The sequence below is a fragment of the Salvelinus fontinalis genome, chromosome 21 (genome assembly GCF_029448725.1).
Source record: "Salvelinus fontinalis isolate EN_2023a chromosome 21, ASM2944872v1, whole genome shotgun sequence".
NCBI classification, from domain to species: Eukaryota; Metazoa; Chordata; class Actinopteri; order Salmoniformes; family Salmonidae; genus Salvelinus; species Salvelinus fontinalis.
The window spans coordinates 13487814-13505007 of record NC_074685.1 but is presented as its reverse complement, the minus strand read 5'-3'; the positions used below and the strand labels follow the sequence as shown (position 1 = coordinate 13505007).

Below are 17194 nucleotides of genomic sequence, written 5' to 3'. Positions count from 1 at the left end.
TCCCGCATCCACCATGACCAAGGGGGAGAATTTGAAAATCAGTTGTTCCATCAGTTAAAGAAACTCAGTGGCATGGCGGGGTCCAGAACAACACCCTACCACCCGATGGGGAACGGTCAAGTGGAACGCATGGACAGAACATTGTTGCAAATGTTAAAGACACTAACTGAGACACAAAAGTCCAATTGGAAGGAGTCTCTGAACAAACTGGTTTATGCCTATAACTGCACCCGTTGCGAAGTGACTGGCTATTCACCATTTTATCTTCTGTTTGGGAGATCACCCAGGCTTCCAGTTGATATGCTCTTTGGATTGTGCACAGAGGCAGGTTCCAGTAACCATCGAGACTACGTGGAGAACTGGAAACGAGGGATGGAAGAAGCATACGCCATTGCAAATGAAAATGCTCAGAAAGCCGCTGAAAGAAGTAAGAAGTACTATGACACTTAAGTTAGGCGTTCAGTGCTACAGCCTGGCGAGCGAGTTCTGATTAAAAACCTGACACCAAGAGGAGGACCAGGCAAACTCCGTAACTATTGGGAAGATACAATTCACACAGTAGTGAGACAAATGGGTTCAGACCTGCCGATTTATGAATTGAGACCAGAAAAGGGTAGGGGACGCTCCAGGGTCCTGCACAGAAACCTGCTCATGTCCTGTGACCACTTACCTTTTGAGACACAACCAGAAATGACCAAAGATGACAAAAGTCAGAAATAAAGGAGACATCAGCCTGCATCACATCCTCTAGATTCTGATGAAGACAGCGGGGATGAATATGACCTTCATCATGAGCCGCTACAGGTTCCCACATCTCCTACAGTACCTGAGGAGAGGAATGCTGAACCAGCGAGAGAGTGGGAACACAGGCCCCCACCAGTGAAACAGACAGTTGCGGTGCCAGTCCCTGATACGCTACCAGCACAGCCTCTTGTTGAAAAGCGGCTGGAGGAGACAACAACAGTTAAAGACCTGCCTGCTGAGGAGATGAACTTGCCTGCTGAAAATCTGCCTGATGATTGTCCACCAAGTGCCTTTCCTTCATTAACTGATGCTGCTGAACCTGAGGAACCAGCCTACCAGCTGCCACAAAGAGAGAGACACCCTCCAAGACGTATCACCTATGATCAGCTTGGTATCCCTTCCTGCTACAGTATCCAGCCACAGCCACAGTTGTTCCCTGTCTACTCTGCACCAGGACTGGTTCCATGGCTGCCATCACTACAGTAATGTTACTTTCAGCCACCTTACATGTATGGGCTTCAGCAAACATGAGGCTACAGAGTTGACATGTTTGACCATGGACTACTGACTGATTTCACAAACTGTCACAAGAGACAATTTGCAGACTATGCATTTAGATCATTAAAATTGATGGACTGTTGATCAATAGTATGAGAAAGGACTGTTTATGTTATACAGCTGGTCAACAGATATGGACTGTGAATAACTTGTTAGTTATATTTGAACTGTGACCCTTGACCTCTGCTCAAGTACTACCTTACAGAAGATGATTTTCTAGGTCCAGTGCATACAGACTGTTGAAGAAGACAATGTTGGTAATGTTGGGACAACATTTATTTTGTCGGGGAGAGTGTGACAGGTTAAAGGAAATACTAATAGCCTGTTATGCATTAAAAAGTATTAGTAAGTTCATAGTATGTGAAGATCTTATAACATCTAAGGTTAAGAAGATCATGCATTCAGTACTAGTTGATAGAGATTTATAACATTTATATAATTAAAATCCGTCAAGCGTACAATGGGTACGAATTGTGAGAGGAATGTGTAAACGTCATGTTGATTACTTAATTTTGTCGTGGGTAAAAGTGTTAATCTGTGATCTACTAAATGCTCTTAATCTATGAGCCTGAGATCGATTGCTCTGGTCTCCACTGAAGGTCCCGCAGAAATTGCGGTCTTTTCTCATTGCACTAAAAGTTTCAATGAGTAAACAATACCGTACCACTCTCGTGATCATTTCTCCCCTTTTTCAGGTACGTTATTGATGATAAAAAATAGTAATTTAAATGTAATAACTCGCTAACATGTCAAGAGTGTTTAAGGTGTGTCTTAGTAACATATTGAGAAGGTTAGTTAAGTTTGCAGAGAGTAATATGAGCCCTGCTCGGTTGCAGCGAAGAATAGCTTCGTACTGAGAGTAGCTGCCATTTTATGTTGATTGTGAATGAACAGGTGCGTTGTTAATAAGATATTTTGCGGTGTTATTTGTGTAATGGTTTTTCAAACACTTTATTTCCTGTTGATAAATTGAGTTATGGTTTACTGAGTTAAAGCTTTGTGCTTGACAGTTATATTGAAATTAGTATCTGTTTCAGTGAATTACAGTGTATACTGTTGTGACTTGAATAAGCCTTGTACCCTACAAACCTATCTATTTCCTGTAGATCTGTTGTTCTGTAATGTGTTACTTTTGTAAAATGATTGCACTAAAGTTTCAATGAGTAAACAATTCCGTACCACTCTCGTGATCATTTCTCCCCTTTTTCAGGGGCGTAACAATGACTTTAACATCGACCACTCTCAGAATTCTCACTTCCTGTTTGGATTTTTTCTCAGGTTTTTGCCTGCCATAGGAGTTCAGTTATACTCACAGACATAATTCAAACAGTTTTAGAAACTTCAGAGTGTTTTCTATCCAATAATAATAATAATATGCATATATTAGTAACTGGGACTGAGGAGCAGGGCACCTTTCATCCAAGCTACTCAATACTGCCCCCTGCAGCCATAAGAAGTTAAAACAACCTGAGGATTGATTATAAACATCGTTTGACATGTTTCTACGAACTTTACGGATTTTATTTGGAATTTCCGTCTGCCTCTTGTGACCGCATTTGAGCCATTGGATTACTGAACAAAACGCGCCAACAAAATTGAGGTTTTTGTATATAAAAAGGGACTTTATCGAACAAAATGAACATTTATTGTGTAACTGGGAGTCTTGTGAGTGCAACCATATGAAGATCATCAAAGGTAAGTGATTAATTTTATTGCTATTTCTGACTTCCGTGACTAATCTACTTGGCTGCTAACTGTTTGTAATGTTTTGTGTGCTGAGCGCTGTCCTCAGATAATCGCATGGTTTGCTTTCGCCGTAAAGCCTTTTTGAAATCTGACACGGCGGCTGGATTAACAACAAGTTAAGCTTTATTTTGATGTATTGCACTTGTGATTTCATGAAAGTTAAATATTTATAGTAATTTAATTTTAATTTGGCGCTCTGCAATTTCACCGGAAGTTGTCGAGATGGGACGCTACGTTTGGTCTCACTCTCTCTCTCTCGCTCCCTCTCTCTTGCTCTCTTTCACTCTCATTCTTTCCCTCCCTCTCTCTTGCTCTCCTTCTCTCCCACTCTCTCTCGCTCGCTCCCTCCCTCTCTCGCTCGCTCGCTCCCTCCCTCTCTCTCTCACTCTCTCTCCTCAGAGACCATGTGATCTGTTTGGAGAAATGGCCTACTGAAAGACACCGTCTGGCCTACACCACCTCCCTGCTGCTGTTCCAGTACTGCCTCCCTCTACTACTAGTGCTGCTCTGCTACCTCCGCATATTCCTACGCCTACGTCGACGCAGGTGACACACACACACATGCATGCACACACACATGCACACTCACTCCACCACACAAGCACACACACACATGCACTCATGCATGCTCGCAAGCGCAGACAGACACACACACACACACAAGACAGTCAAAGAATTGTCAGTGAAAAGTCAATAATAGTATGCCTACTCAGACGCAGGTAATACATCAGGACAGGAGTCAATGAATGGTAGTCAATGAGTGACCAATGATGAATAGGTGAATAAAATAAATTAATGCGTAGAGTAATAGTCCAAGGATCATCAAAGAGGATAGACAATGAACAGTTAATGAGTAAATAGAAATGTTAATGAAATTAGTAAGTACCTGGTAAAGTATGGTTAAATCCCATCCATGTAGTCCGTTCCGGTTGCCACCCATTGATCAAAACAAAATTACAACAACAGTTACACAAAGAACAAATAAACAGACAAAGAAAACAGAAACAAAAGTAACTGGAAAAGTGTTGAATACTGTAAGTCCCATCTAAAGTCCTTTCCTGTGTTTTTCCCATCCAGGGACGTGGTGGAGCGGAGCCGGAAGGCCCGAGGAGCCCAGAGGATCAATGCTATGTTGGCGGCCATCGTTGCCGCCTTCGCCCTCTGCTGGCTGCCTCTCAACGTGTTCAACACGATATTCGACTGGGACCACCAGGCGCTGCCCGCCTGCCAGCATGATGCTGTGTTCTCCGCCTGCCACCTCACCGCCATGGCCTCCACCTGTGTCAATCCTGTGGTGAGTGTAGTGGAGTTTAGTTTAGGTTATTAGTATCCACATTAGCTCCTGCACATGCAGCAGCAACTCTTCCTGGGGTCCACATAAAACGTACAAATACATGACAAAGTGCAGAACAGTTACAGACAAGGACATGAAATAGAATTATTAATAATAATAACAAATAAACATAAACAAATAAAATAAATAAGAGTTATAAATTGGATAGACACTAAGAGAGAACAAAAATATTATTTACACACTATTCTTATATACATATTCATATTATTACACAGTGGGGCAAAAAAGTATTTAGTCAGCCACCAATTGTGCAAGTTCTCCCACTTAAAAAGATGAGAGAGGCCTGTAATTTTCATCATAGGTACACTTCAACTATGACAGACAAAATGAGAAAAAAAATTCCAGAAAAAAACATGGTAGGATTTTTTGTGAATTTATTTGCAAATTATGGTGGAAAATAAGTATTTGGTCAATAACAAAAGTGTGTCTCAATACTTTGTTATATACCCTTTGTTGGCAATGACAGAGGTCAAACGTTTTCTGTAAGTCTTCACAAGGTTTTCACACACTGTTGCTGGTATTTTGGCCCATTCCTCCATGCAGATCTCCTCTAGAGCAGTGATGTTTTGGGGCTGTTGCTGGGCAACACAGACTTTCAACTCCCTCCAAAGATTTTCTATGGGGTTGAGATCTGGAGACTGGCTAGGCCACTCCAGGACCTTGAAATGCTTCTTACGAAGCCACTCCTTCGTTGCCCGGGCGGTGTGTTTGGGATCATTGTCATGCTGAAAGACCCAGCCACGTTTCATCTTCAATGCCCTTGCTGATGGAAGGAGGTTTTCACTCAAAATCTCACGATACATGGCCCCATTCATTCTTTCCTTTACACGGATCAGTCGTCCTGGTCCCTTTGCAGAAAAACAGCCCCAAAGCATGATGTTTCCACCCCCATGCTTCACAGTAGGTATGGTGTTCTTTGGATGCAACTCAGCATTCTTTGCCCTCCAAACACGACGAGTTGAGTTTTTACCAAAAAGTTCTATTTTGGTTTCATCTGACCATATGACATTCTCCCAATCTTCTTCTGGATCATCCAAATGCTCTCTAGCAAACTTCAGACGGGCCTGGACATGTACTGGCTTAAGCAGGGGGACACGTCTGGCACTGCAGGATTTGAGTCCCTGGCGGCGTAGTGTGTTACTGATGGTAGGCTTTGTTCCTTTGGTCCCAGCTCTCTGCAGGTCATTCACTAGGTCCCCCCGTGTGGTTCTGGCACTTTTGCTCACCGTTCTTGTGATCATTTTGACCCCACGGGGTGAGATCTTGCGTGGAGCCCCAGATTGAGGGAGATTATCAGTGGTCTTATATGTCTTCCATTTCCTAATAATTGCTCCCACAGTTGATTTCTTCAAACCAAGCTGCTTACATATTGCAGATTCAGTCTTCCCAGCCTGGTGCAGGTCTACAATTTTGTTTCTGGTGTCCTTTGACAGCTCTTTGGTCTTGGCCATAGTGGAGTTTGGAGTGTGACTGTTTGAGGTTGTATAACAAGTTCAAACAGGTGCCATTAATACAGGTAAGGAGTGGAGGACAGAGGAGCCTCTTAAAGAAGAAGTTACAGGTCTGTGAGAGCCAGAAATCTTACTTGTTTGTAGGTGACCAAATACTTATTTTCCACCATAATTTGCAAATAAATTCATAAAAAATCCTACAATGTGATTTTCTGTATTTTTTTTCTTCTCATTTTGTCTGTCATAGTTGAAGAAAACCTATGATGAAAATTACAGGCCTCTCTCATCTTTTTAAGTGGGAGAACTTGCACAATTGGTGGCTGACTAAATACTTTTTTGCCCCACTGTATACAGTTAAATGAGATATTTAGAAAGAGTAGAGGCTCTGTGAAACAATATGTTTTTTTTTTTATCCATTTTTTAAAGCTAAATGTGCTATTTGCCTGAGTAACGTCTGGTGGCGGAGCATTCCACGATGACATGACTATATACATAACTGAGCTATGCATTAAATCTGTTTTGGGTTTGGGTACAGTGAAGAAACCCATAGTAGTGTGTCTGGTGGGTTATGTACAGTACCAGTCAAAGGTTTGGACACACCTACTCATTCAAGGGTTTTTCTTTATTTTTACTATTTTCTACATTGTTGAATAGTAGTGAAGACATCAAAAAATTTATGTAACACATATGGAATCATGTAGTACCCCAAAAAATGGTTAAACAAATCAAAATATATTTTTTTATTTGAGATTCTTCAAAGTAGCCACCGTTTGCCTTGATGACAGCGTTGCACACTCTTGGCATTCTCTCAACCAGCTTCATTGAGTAGTCGACTGGAATGCATTTCAATTAACTGGTGTGCCTTGTTAAAAGTTAATTTGTGGAATTTCTTTCCTTCTTAATGTGTTTCAGCCTATCAGTTGTGTTGTGACAAGGTAGGGGTGGTATACAGAAGGTAGCCCCTTTTGGTAAAAGAACAAGTCCATATTATGGCAAGAACAGCTCAAATAAGCATGGAGAAACAACAGTCCATCATTACTTTAAGACATGAAGGTCAGTCAATGCGGAAAATGTCATGAACTTTGAAAGTTTCTTCAAGTGCAGTCACAAAAAGCATCAAGCGCTATGATGAAACTGGCTGTCATGAGGACAGTCACAGGAAAGGAAGACCCAGAGTTACCTCTGTTGCAGAGGATAAGTTCATTAGAGTTAACTGCACCTCCGATTGCAGCCCAAATAAATGCTTCACAGAGTTCAAGTAACAGACACATCTCAAAATCAACTGTTTAGAGGAGACTGTGTGAGTCAGGCCTTCATGGTCAAATTTCTGCAAAGAAACCACTACTAAAGGACACCAATAATAAGAAGAAATTTGCTTGGGCCAAGAAACACGAGCAATGGACATTAGACCAGTGGAAATCTGTCCTTTGGTCACATGACTCCAAGTTTGAGATTTTTGGTTCCAGCCTCCGTGTCAAAGTAGGTGAACGGATGATCTCTGCATGTGTGGTTGCCACCGTGAAGCATAGAGGAGGAGGTGTAATGGTGTGGGGGGGCTTTGCTGGTGACACTGTCAGTGAGTTATTTTGAATTCAAGACACACTTAACCAGTATGGCTACCACAGCATTCTACAGCAATACGCCATCCCATCTGGTTTGCGCTTAGTGGGACTATCATTTGTTTTTCAACAGGACAATTACCCAAAACACAGCTCCAGGCTGTGTAAGGGCTATTTAACCAAGAAGGAGAGTGATGGAGTGCTGCATCAGATGGCCTGGCCTCCACATTTACCCGACCTCAACCCAATTGAGATGGTTTGGGATGAGTTGGACCGCAGCCAGCAAGTGCTCAGCATATGTGGGAACTCCTACAAGACTGTTGGAAAAGCATTCCTCATGAAGCTGGTTGAGAAAATGCCAAGAGTGTGCAAAGCTGTCATCAAGGGGAAGGGTGGCTACTTTGAAGAATATAAAATATATTTTGATTTGTTTAACACTTTTTTAGTTACTACATGATTCCATGTGTTATTTCATAGCTTTGATGTCTTCACTATTATTATACAATGTAGAAAATAGTAAAGAATTAAGAAAAACCCTTGAATGAGTACGTGTGTCCAAAATGTTGACTGGTACTGTATGTCTGTTTGAAGTGAATGCAAATAGATTATACAAGTGGTTAGGCATTTTCAACACAAAAACGTGTCTTAAAAAGACTAGAAGAGAAGCAGTAATTTTGTCCTCAACCATGAGACTTTCATGCATGTTGTTGATGTTAGTTCTATGTTTGCAGTTCAGGGTAAGGCGTGCTGCTTTGTTTTGAGACAGCTACAGCTTTGCTAGGTCTGTCTTTGCTACACCTGACTATATTACCAGACAGTAATCAAGATGGGACAGGATCAAAGCCTGAACAACGAGTACAGTTGATCTTTGTGTCAAACGCAGACATACCTCTCATCATCTTCACAACAACTTTGTCAATATGACGTGACCATGATAACTGACCATCCAATGTTACTGCTAGAAGTTCTTCAACTTGTTCATTGGTCACACTCAATGGAGTGCTGGGCTCTCTGGGTGAGGTGATAGTCTCTCTGGGCGGAGTGCTGGACTCTGGGTGGAGTGTGGGAGTCTCTGGGTGGAGTGCTGGACTCTGGGTGGAGTGTGGGAGTCTCTGGGTGGAGTGTGGGAGTCTTTGGGTGGAGAGCTGGGCTCTCTGGGTTATGTGAGGGTCTCTCTGGGTGGAGTGCTGGGCTCTCTGGGCGGAGTGCTGGACTCTCTGGGTGGAGTGTGGGAGTCTCTGGGCGGAGTGCTGGACTCTCTGGGCGGAGTGCTGGACTCTCTGGGTGGAGTGTGGGAGTCTTTGGGTGGAGAGCTGGGCTCTCTGGGTTATGTGAGGGTCTCTCTGGGTGGAGTGCTGGGCTCTCTGGGTGGAGTGCTGGGCTCTCTGGGTTATGTGAGGGTCTCTCTGTGCGGAGTGCTGACTTCTCTTGGTGGAGGGCTCTCTGGGTGGATTGTGGGAGTCTCTGGGTGGAGTGCTGGGCTCTCTGGGTTATGTGAGGGTCTCTCTGTGCGGAGTGCTGACTTCTCTTGGTGGAGGGCTCTCTGGGTGTGATGTTCTTATTTGCTGGCTTCCCATAGGCCGGATGCTCTTAGTCTTTCTTCGCATATTGGCCATGTACTTTAGAACCTTTGCTAAGACGTTTGCACACCACCAATTTAGATGGACATGGTCTTGCATGAGGTGAGGGTGGATGTCTTTGTGGTGTGCCAAAAAGATGTTAGATCTTAGTGCACGTTTTCTTGAGAGCTCTGAGTTTGTTTTCTAAAATAATATTGAATGGCACATCGCAGCGTGGGAGAAGAGATGAAATTATAATTATTGCAGATGGGTATCTCTCTGTGGCCATATTGGCTATTACTTCCATAGCTGGGGCCACACGTTCTCTCATGTTCTTTAGGTCGTTCGTTCCAGTGTGGATTTTTATTGTCTTCGCTCCTATTCAACTGTCCTGTGAAATTATTTTGAGGGCACTCTAGGGTGTGGGGCACCATATTTTTCTCACCTCCATATCAGATAGTAGTTCTCTTCCCATAGATGTTTCTGTTGTAGTCACAGAGAATGACTCCATTCCCAGGTTGTTCTTGGAGCGTTGGTGGGAGTGTTGGTTGAGCTAGCAGAGGTGGTAGGGAGGTTGTTATTTGTTGGAGATGGATCTGAGGGGGGACGGTTGGTGTTGGGTGGAGAGGGATCTCCTGGAGAGCTGGTGGGGATGAGTGTGTGGAGCACAGTGGGAGGTGGGCTGGGGTTTGTGACCCTGGCTAGCTGCTCCTTCAGAGCCCGTATGGTGTCCCCTTTTCTTCAGGTCCTTTTTTACTTCTAAAAACTCTTTTCTCATCTCCTTGATCTCCTCTACTTTTCTCATTGTCACTGTCTTCATTTTTTATAATTTTTATTTCACCTTTATTTAACCAGGTAGGCTAGTTGGGAACAAGTTCTCATTTGCAACTGCAACCTGGCCAAGATAAAGCAAAGCAGTTCGACAAATACAACAACACAGAGTTACACATGGAATAAACAAACATACAATCGATATTACAGTAGGAAAATCTATATACAGCATGTGCAAATGAGGTAGGATAAGAGAGGTAAGGCAATACATAGGCCATGGTGGCAAAGTAATTACAATATAGCAATTAAACACTGGATGTGCAGAGGATGAATGTGCAAGTTGAGATACTGGGGCGCAAAGGAGCAAAATAAATAAATACAGTATGGGGATGAGGTAGATTGGATGGGCTATTTACAGATGAGCTATGTACAGGTGCAGTGATCTGTGAGCTGCTCTGACAGCTGGTGCTTGAAGCTAGTGAGGGAGGTAAGAGTCTCCAGCTTTAGAGATTTTTGCAGTTCGTTCCAGTCATTGCCAGCAGAGAACTGGAAGGAGAAGCGGCCAAAGGAAGAATTGGCTTTGGGGATGACCAGCGAGATATACCTGCTGGAGCGCGTGCTACGGGTGGGTGCTGCTATGGTGACCAGTGAGCTGAGATAAGGCGGGGCTTTACCTAGCAGAGACTTGTAGATAATCTGGAGCCAGTGGGTTTGGCGACGAGTATGAAGCGAGGGCCAGCCAACGAGAGCATACAGGTCGCAGAGGTGGGTAGTATAAGGGGCTTTGGTGACAAAACGGATGGTATTGTGATAGACTGCATCCAATTTGTTGATTAGAGTGTTGGAAGCTATTTTGTAAATGACATCGCCGAAGTCGAGGATCGGTAGGATGGTCAGTTTTACGAGTGTATGTTTGGCAGCATGAGTGAAGGATGCTTTGCTGCGAAATAGGAAGCCGATTCTAGATTTCATTTTGGATTGGAGATGTTTAATGTGAGTCTGGATGGAGAGTTTACAGTCTAACCCGACACCTAGGTATTTGTAGTTGTCCACATATTCTAAGTCAGAACCGTCCAGAGTAGTGATGCTGGAAGGGCGGGCAGGTGCGGGCAGCGATCGGTTGAAGAGCATGCATTTAGTTTCACTTGCATTTAAGAGCAGTTGGAGGCCACGGAAGGAGAGTTGTATGTCATTGAAGCTCATCTGGAGGTTAGTTAACACAGTGTCCAACGAAGGGCCAGAGGTATACATAATGGTGTCGTCTGCATAGAGGTGGATCAAAGAATCACCAGCAGCGAGAGCGACATCATTGATGTATACAGAGAAGAGAGTCGGCCCGAGAATTGAACCCTGTGGCACCCCCATAGAGACTTCCAGAGGTCCGGACAACAGGCCCTCCGATTTGACATACTGAACTCTATCGGAGAAGTAGTTGGTGAACCAAGCGAGGCAATCATTTGAGAATCCAAGGCTGTTGAGTCTGCCAATAAGAATGTTGTGATTGACAGAGTCGAAAGCCTTAGCCAGGTCAATGAATACGGCTGCACAGTAATGTCTCTTATCGATGGCAGTTATGATATCGTTTAGGACCTTGAGCGTGGCTGAGGTGCATCCATGACCAGAAATACTCATCATAAATGTAGATGATAATACAAGTTATACACATAGAATTATAGATATACCTCTCCTTAATGCAACCGCTGTGTCAGATTTCCCAAAAACTTTACGGAAAAAGCAAACCATGCAATAATCTGAGACGGAGCTCAGAACATTAGTAAAATTAGCCGCCATGTTGGAGTCAACAGAGAGCAGAAAGTACATGATAAATGTTTCCTTACCTTTGATGAACTTCATCAGAATGCAGTCCTAGGAATCCCAGGTCCACAATTAATGCTTGATTTGTTCGATAATGTCCGTTATTTATGTCCAATTAGCTACTTTGGTTAGCGCGTTTGGTAAACAATTCCAAAGTCATAAAGCACGTCCACTATAACGTGACGAAATGGCCAGAAGTTCCGTAACAGTCAGTAGAAACATGTCAAACGATGTATTGAATCAATCTTAAGAATGTTGTTAACATACATCTTGAATAACGTTCCAACCGGAGAATTACATTGACTTCAGTTGAGCGATGGAACGGAGCTGCCTCCCACGTGAACGCGCGTGGTCAAAGCGTGGTCACCTCATTGCTTTGGTTACTCATTCCTGTCTCCTTCGGCCCCCCTTCACAGCAGAGTCGTCAGACAAAGTTCTATTGACTGTTGACATCTAGTGGAAGCCGTAGGAAGTGAAAACTCATCCATATCTCGCTGTAATTTCAATGAGAGCTTGGTTGAAAAACTACCAGCCTCAGAAAAATTCCAAACAGGAAGTGGAGCTTCTCAGGTTTTTGCCTGCCATATGAGTTCTGTTATACTCACAGACATAATTCATTATGTATTATCATATATTAGCAACTATGACTGAGGAGCAGGCCGTTTACTCTGGGCACCTCTGTGCACCTTTCATCCAAGCTACTCAATACTGCCCCGGCAGCCATAAGAAGTTAACTTGGTTTTCAAAGACCTTAGAACGGCAGGGTAGAATAGATATAGGTCTGTAGCAGTTTGGGTCTAGAGTGTCTCCCCCTTTGAAGAGGGGGATGACCGCGGCAGCTTTCCAATCTTTGGAAATCTCAGACGATACGAAAGAGAGGCTGAACAGGCTAGTAATAGGGGTTGCAACAATTTTGGCAGATAATTTTAGAAAGAGAGAGTCCAGATTGTCTAGCCCGGCTGATTTGTAGGGGTCCAGATTTTGCAGCTCTTTCAGAACATCAGCTATCTGGATTTGGGTGAAGGAGAAGTGGGGGAGGTTTGTGCGAGTTGCTGTGGGGAGTGCAGGGCTGTTGACCAGGGTAGGGGTAGCCAGGTGGAAAGCATGTCCAGCCGTAGAAGAATGCTTATTGAAATTCTCAATTATTGTGGATTTATCGGTAGTGACAGTGTTTCCTAGCCTCAGTGCAGTGGGCAGCTGGGAGGAGGTGCTCTTATTCTCCATGGACTTTACAGTGTTCCAGAACTTTTTTGAGTTTGTACTACAGGATGCAAATTTCTGTTTGAAAAAGCTAGCCTTAGCTTTCCTAACTACCTGTGTATATTGGTTCCTAACTTCCCTGAAAAGTTGCATTTCACGGGGGCTATTCGATGCTAATGCAGAACGCCACAGGATGTTTTTGTGCTGGTCAAGGGCAGACAGGTCTGGAGTGAACCAAGGGCTATATCTATTTTTGGTTCTATATTTTTTGAATGGAGCATGCTTATTTAAGATGGTGAGGAAGGCACTTTTAAAGAATAACCAGGCATCCTCTACTGACGGGATGAGGTCAATGTCATTCCAGGATACCCTACCAGGTCGATTAGAAAGGCCTGTTCGCTGAAGTGTTTTAGGGAGCGTTTGACAGTGATGAGGGGTGGTCGTTTGACCGCAGACCCATTACGGATGCAGACAATGAGGCAGTGATCGCTGAGATCTTGGTTGAAAACAGCAGAGGTGTATTTGGAGGGCGAGTTACTTAGGATGATATATCTATAAGGGTGCCCGTGTTTCCGGATTTGGGGTTGTACCTGGCAGGTTCATAGATAATTTGTGTGAGATTGAGGGCATCAAGCTTAGATTGTAGGATGGCCGGGGTGTTAAGCATGTCCCAGTTTAGGTCACCTAGCAGCACGAGCTCAGAAGATAGATGGGGGCAATCAGTTCACATATGGTGTTCAGGGCACAGCTGGTGGCAGAGGGTGGTCTATAACAAGTGGCAACGGTGAGAGACTTGTTTCTGGAAAGGTGAATTTTTAGAAGTAGAAGCTCGAATTGTTTTGGTACAGACCTGGATAGTAAGATAGAACTCTGCAGGCTATCTCTGCAGTAGATTTCAACACCGCCCCCTTTGGCAGGGCTGTCTTGGCAGAAAATGTTGTAGACACGGCTAAGACATCTGGGTTGGCAGAGTGTGCTAAAGCAGTGAATAAAACAAACTTAGGGAGGAGGCTTCTAATTTTAACATGCATGAAACCAAGGCTTTTACGGTAACAGAAGTCAACAAATGAGAGCACCTGGGGAGTAGGAGTGGAGCTAGGCACTGCAGTGCCTGGATTAACCTCTACATCACCAGAGGAACAGAGGAGGAGTAGGATAAGGGTACGGCTAAAAGCTATAAGAACTGGCAGTCTAGCACGTTCGGAACAGAGAGTAAAGGGAGCAGGTTTCTGGGCACGATAGCATAGATTCAAGACATAATGAACAGACAAAGGTATGGTAGGAAGAGAGTACATGGGAGGTAAACCTAGGCATTGAGTAATGATGAGAGAGATGTAGTCTCTAGAGATGTTTAAACCAGGTGATGTCATCGCATATGTGGGAGGTGGAACAACATGGTTGGTTAAGGCATACTGAGCAGGGCTAGAGGCTCTACAGTGAAATAAGACAGTAATCACTAACCAAGACAGTAATGGACAAGGCATATTGATATTAGGGAGAGGCATGCGTAGCCAAGTGATCGTATGGGTCCAATGGGTGGTTGGGCTGGCTGGGGACATGGCGTTTCAGACAGTTAGCAGGCCGGGGCTAGCAAGCTAGCATAAGGGCCTTAGATGGACGTCGCGATGGGGGAAAGTCTGTTTTTGCCTCCTCGTGCGGTGACGTCGATAGACCAGTCGTGGAATTAGTAGGGTTCCAAGTAGCAGAGGGGTCCAAGTCCAACTGGCAAAATGGGTATAGTGGTCCAAGAAACTGGCCGATGGATCAGCTAACAGTCCAATATACTCTAGATAGCTAGCAGGCCGCGGTTAGCAGAATGGGCATTCAGGGGACGTTGCCCCTGAGGGGCTTGTTGGGATCCTCGGGCAGATTATGTCGGTATTCCAGTCGTGAAGGATCGGCGGGGTTCCGGAGCCCTAGCCGGGAGATGGTTCTAGCATGGGCTAGCTCCAGGCCAGTTGGTGCTAGCTCTGGGACGGAAATGTTAGCCAGGAGTAGTCAACCCGGGTTGCGGTTAGCTAGCTGTGATGATCCAGATGAAAAGGTTCAGAGTTTGCGGTAGGAATCCGGGGATATGGAGCGAAAAATAGGTCCAGTATGCTCTTGTTTGAAACGCGTTGTACGAACTGGCGAGAGCTTTCCGAGCTAAAGGTTAGCTGATGACCGCTAGCAGTGGTTAGCTGACTGATAGCTGGTAGCTAGTTAGCTAGCTAGCTTCAGTTGAGGTATTCCAGTTCGGAGGTAAATAGAAATACTTAAGAAAAAAAACAGATCCACACCACATTGGGTGAGGCGGGTTGCAGGAGAGTATTTTGAAGTTGAGGTTTAGGAAAAATATTAAAAAGAATGCGAAGAGAAAGATATAAAAAGATATATACATGGGACGAGACAAAGACAAAGATGTCTGACTGCTACGCCATCTTGGATTTTTTTTAATGTATTATTATTTATTTTTTTCAGAGTTCTTCTGTCATTTCCTTTCTTTCTCTCTGATGTCAGATTTTCTATCAACCGTCTGTGTTCATTCTTCACGTGGCAGAGTTGGTCACTCAGCTGCTCCATCTCTACGTCAGTGCTGGTAGAGAGCTGGTCCAGGACTTGATCTTTTAACTCTACGAGTTCTGAGTCTAGCTGGGAGAGGCTGCCTCTCATCTGCACCACAATGAAATTGGGTTTAGGTGATGATTTGGCCATTTCTTTGACCATGGCCTCTCTGTCTTTGTTCACTGTCTTTGTTCATTGGGTTCATTGGAACTTGCTTGTGATGTTGTAATGTTGATCAGGTACTGGTCATTTTTTCCCTCTGCTTCCACCACAGATTTGAGTGTAAAAAATCTGTCTACAAAGGTGTGGAGCGCAACTTCATCATTCGCTCCCTTGAACCAATACTGTCCCATTCAGGTATATGTTTATTGTGAGGTACCTGATCTCGCTTTCTTTCTCCTGGTCCTCCAAAATCTGAATCTGCCATCCCTTTTCCAATGCCCCTTTTTGTTATGTATTTTTAGTGTCTACGTAGGGCAGAGTGCCATGTCGTTGGGCAACAGGTGAAACACAGGAGGTTAGTTCATGTGTTTTGCAAATGCACATAGTGACCAAGTAATGTATCTGGGCTGTCCCTTTATTGCTTCAGTTTGTGGCACCTTTTGGAATGTCCTGATGTCACAGATGGTGGATAGACAAACGGGCATGGTGAGACTTCTACTGCTGCTGAAGTTTCCGTTGCTACTGCTCTTGCTATAGATCCAGTCAGTATTAGACAAACCTGCACGCCTGTGGGGAAAACAACCTGTAGTTACCTCATTGGCTCACAGCAAAAACTTGACCTTTTTCAAATACAATTTTCTTGTTGTCTGCTTGTTTAAGTCGATTACAAAACTACATTTAAGAAAAGCACTACATGTCTAAAGATTACTTTTCAACAATGGCTGCTCCCTAGCGTTCTCACTACTTAGAAAACATAATATTGTAGTGCTTCTCTCATGCCACTTTTCATGCCTGTGCTAGCAGCCACTTGAGTGAGTGCTAGCTAGCAACCGACCAGAACATTAAGCTAGCCAAGACCAACAACACAAACAAACAGACTAGACTATACAGCTACAAGTAGTGAGTGGAGTTAGACTATACAGCTACAAGTAGTGAGTAGAGTTACAAACAGACTATACAGCTACAAGTAGTGAGTAGAGTTACAAACAGACTATACAGCTACAAGTAGCGAGTAGAGTTACATACAGACTATACAGCTACAAGTAGTGAGTAGAGTTACAAACAGACTATACAGCTACAAGTAGTGAGTAGAGTTACAAACAGACTATAAGTAGTGAGTAGAGTTACAAACAGACTATACAGCTACAAGTAGTGAGTAGAGTTACAAACAGACTATAAGTAGTGAGTAGTTACAAACAGACCATACAGCTACAAGTAGTGAGTAGAGATACAAAAAGACTATACAGCTACAAGTAGTGAGTAGAGTTACAAACAGACCACAAGTAGTGAGTAGAGTTGCAAACAGACTATACAGCTACAAGTAGTGGGTAGAGTTGCAAACAGACTATACAACTACAAGTAGTGAGTAGAGTTACAAACAGACCATAAGTAGTGAGTAGAGTTGCAAACAGACTATACAGCTTCAAGTAGTGAGTAGAGTTACAAACAGACTATACAGCTACAAGTAGAGAGTAGAGTTACAAACATACTATACAGCTACAAGTAGTGAGTAGAGTTGCAAACAGACTATAAGTAGTGAGTAGAGTTACAAGCAGACTATAAGTAGTGAGTAGTTACAAACAGACTATACAGCTACAAGTAGTGAGTAGAGTTACAAACAGACTATACAACTACAAGTAGTGTGACTCCATTCCCAGGAATGACTCCATTCCCAGGTTGTTCTTGGAGCGTTGGTGGGAGTGTTGGTTGAGCTAGCAGAGGTGGTAGGGA

The 17194-nt window shown here is 43.7% G+C and overlaps 1 protein-coding gene across 2 annotated transcripts in view; it reads left to right on the top strand.

Moving 5' to 3' along the window:
- The window catches only part of LOC129818229 (neuropeptide Y receptor type 1-like), a 182059-nt gene that overhangs the window by 49247 nt on the left and 115618 nt on the right, over positions 1-17194 (top strand). For both annotated transcript variants that reach the window (XM_055873968.1, XM_055873969.1), the window contains 2 exons: positions 3448-3594; positions 4126-4342. In XM_055873968.1, coding sequence (XP_055729943.1) covers positions 3448-3594; positions 4126-4342 — 364 coding nt within the window. The remainder of the gene's footprint in view (positions 1-3447; positions 3595-4125; positions 4343-17194) is intronic.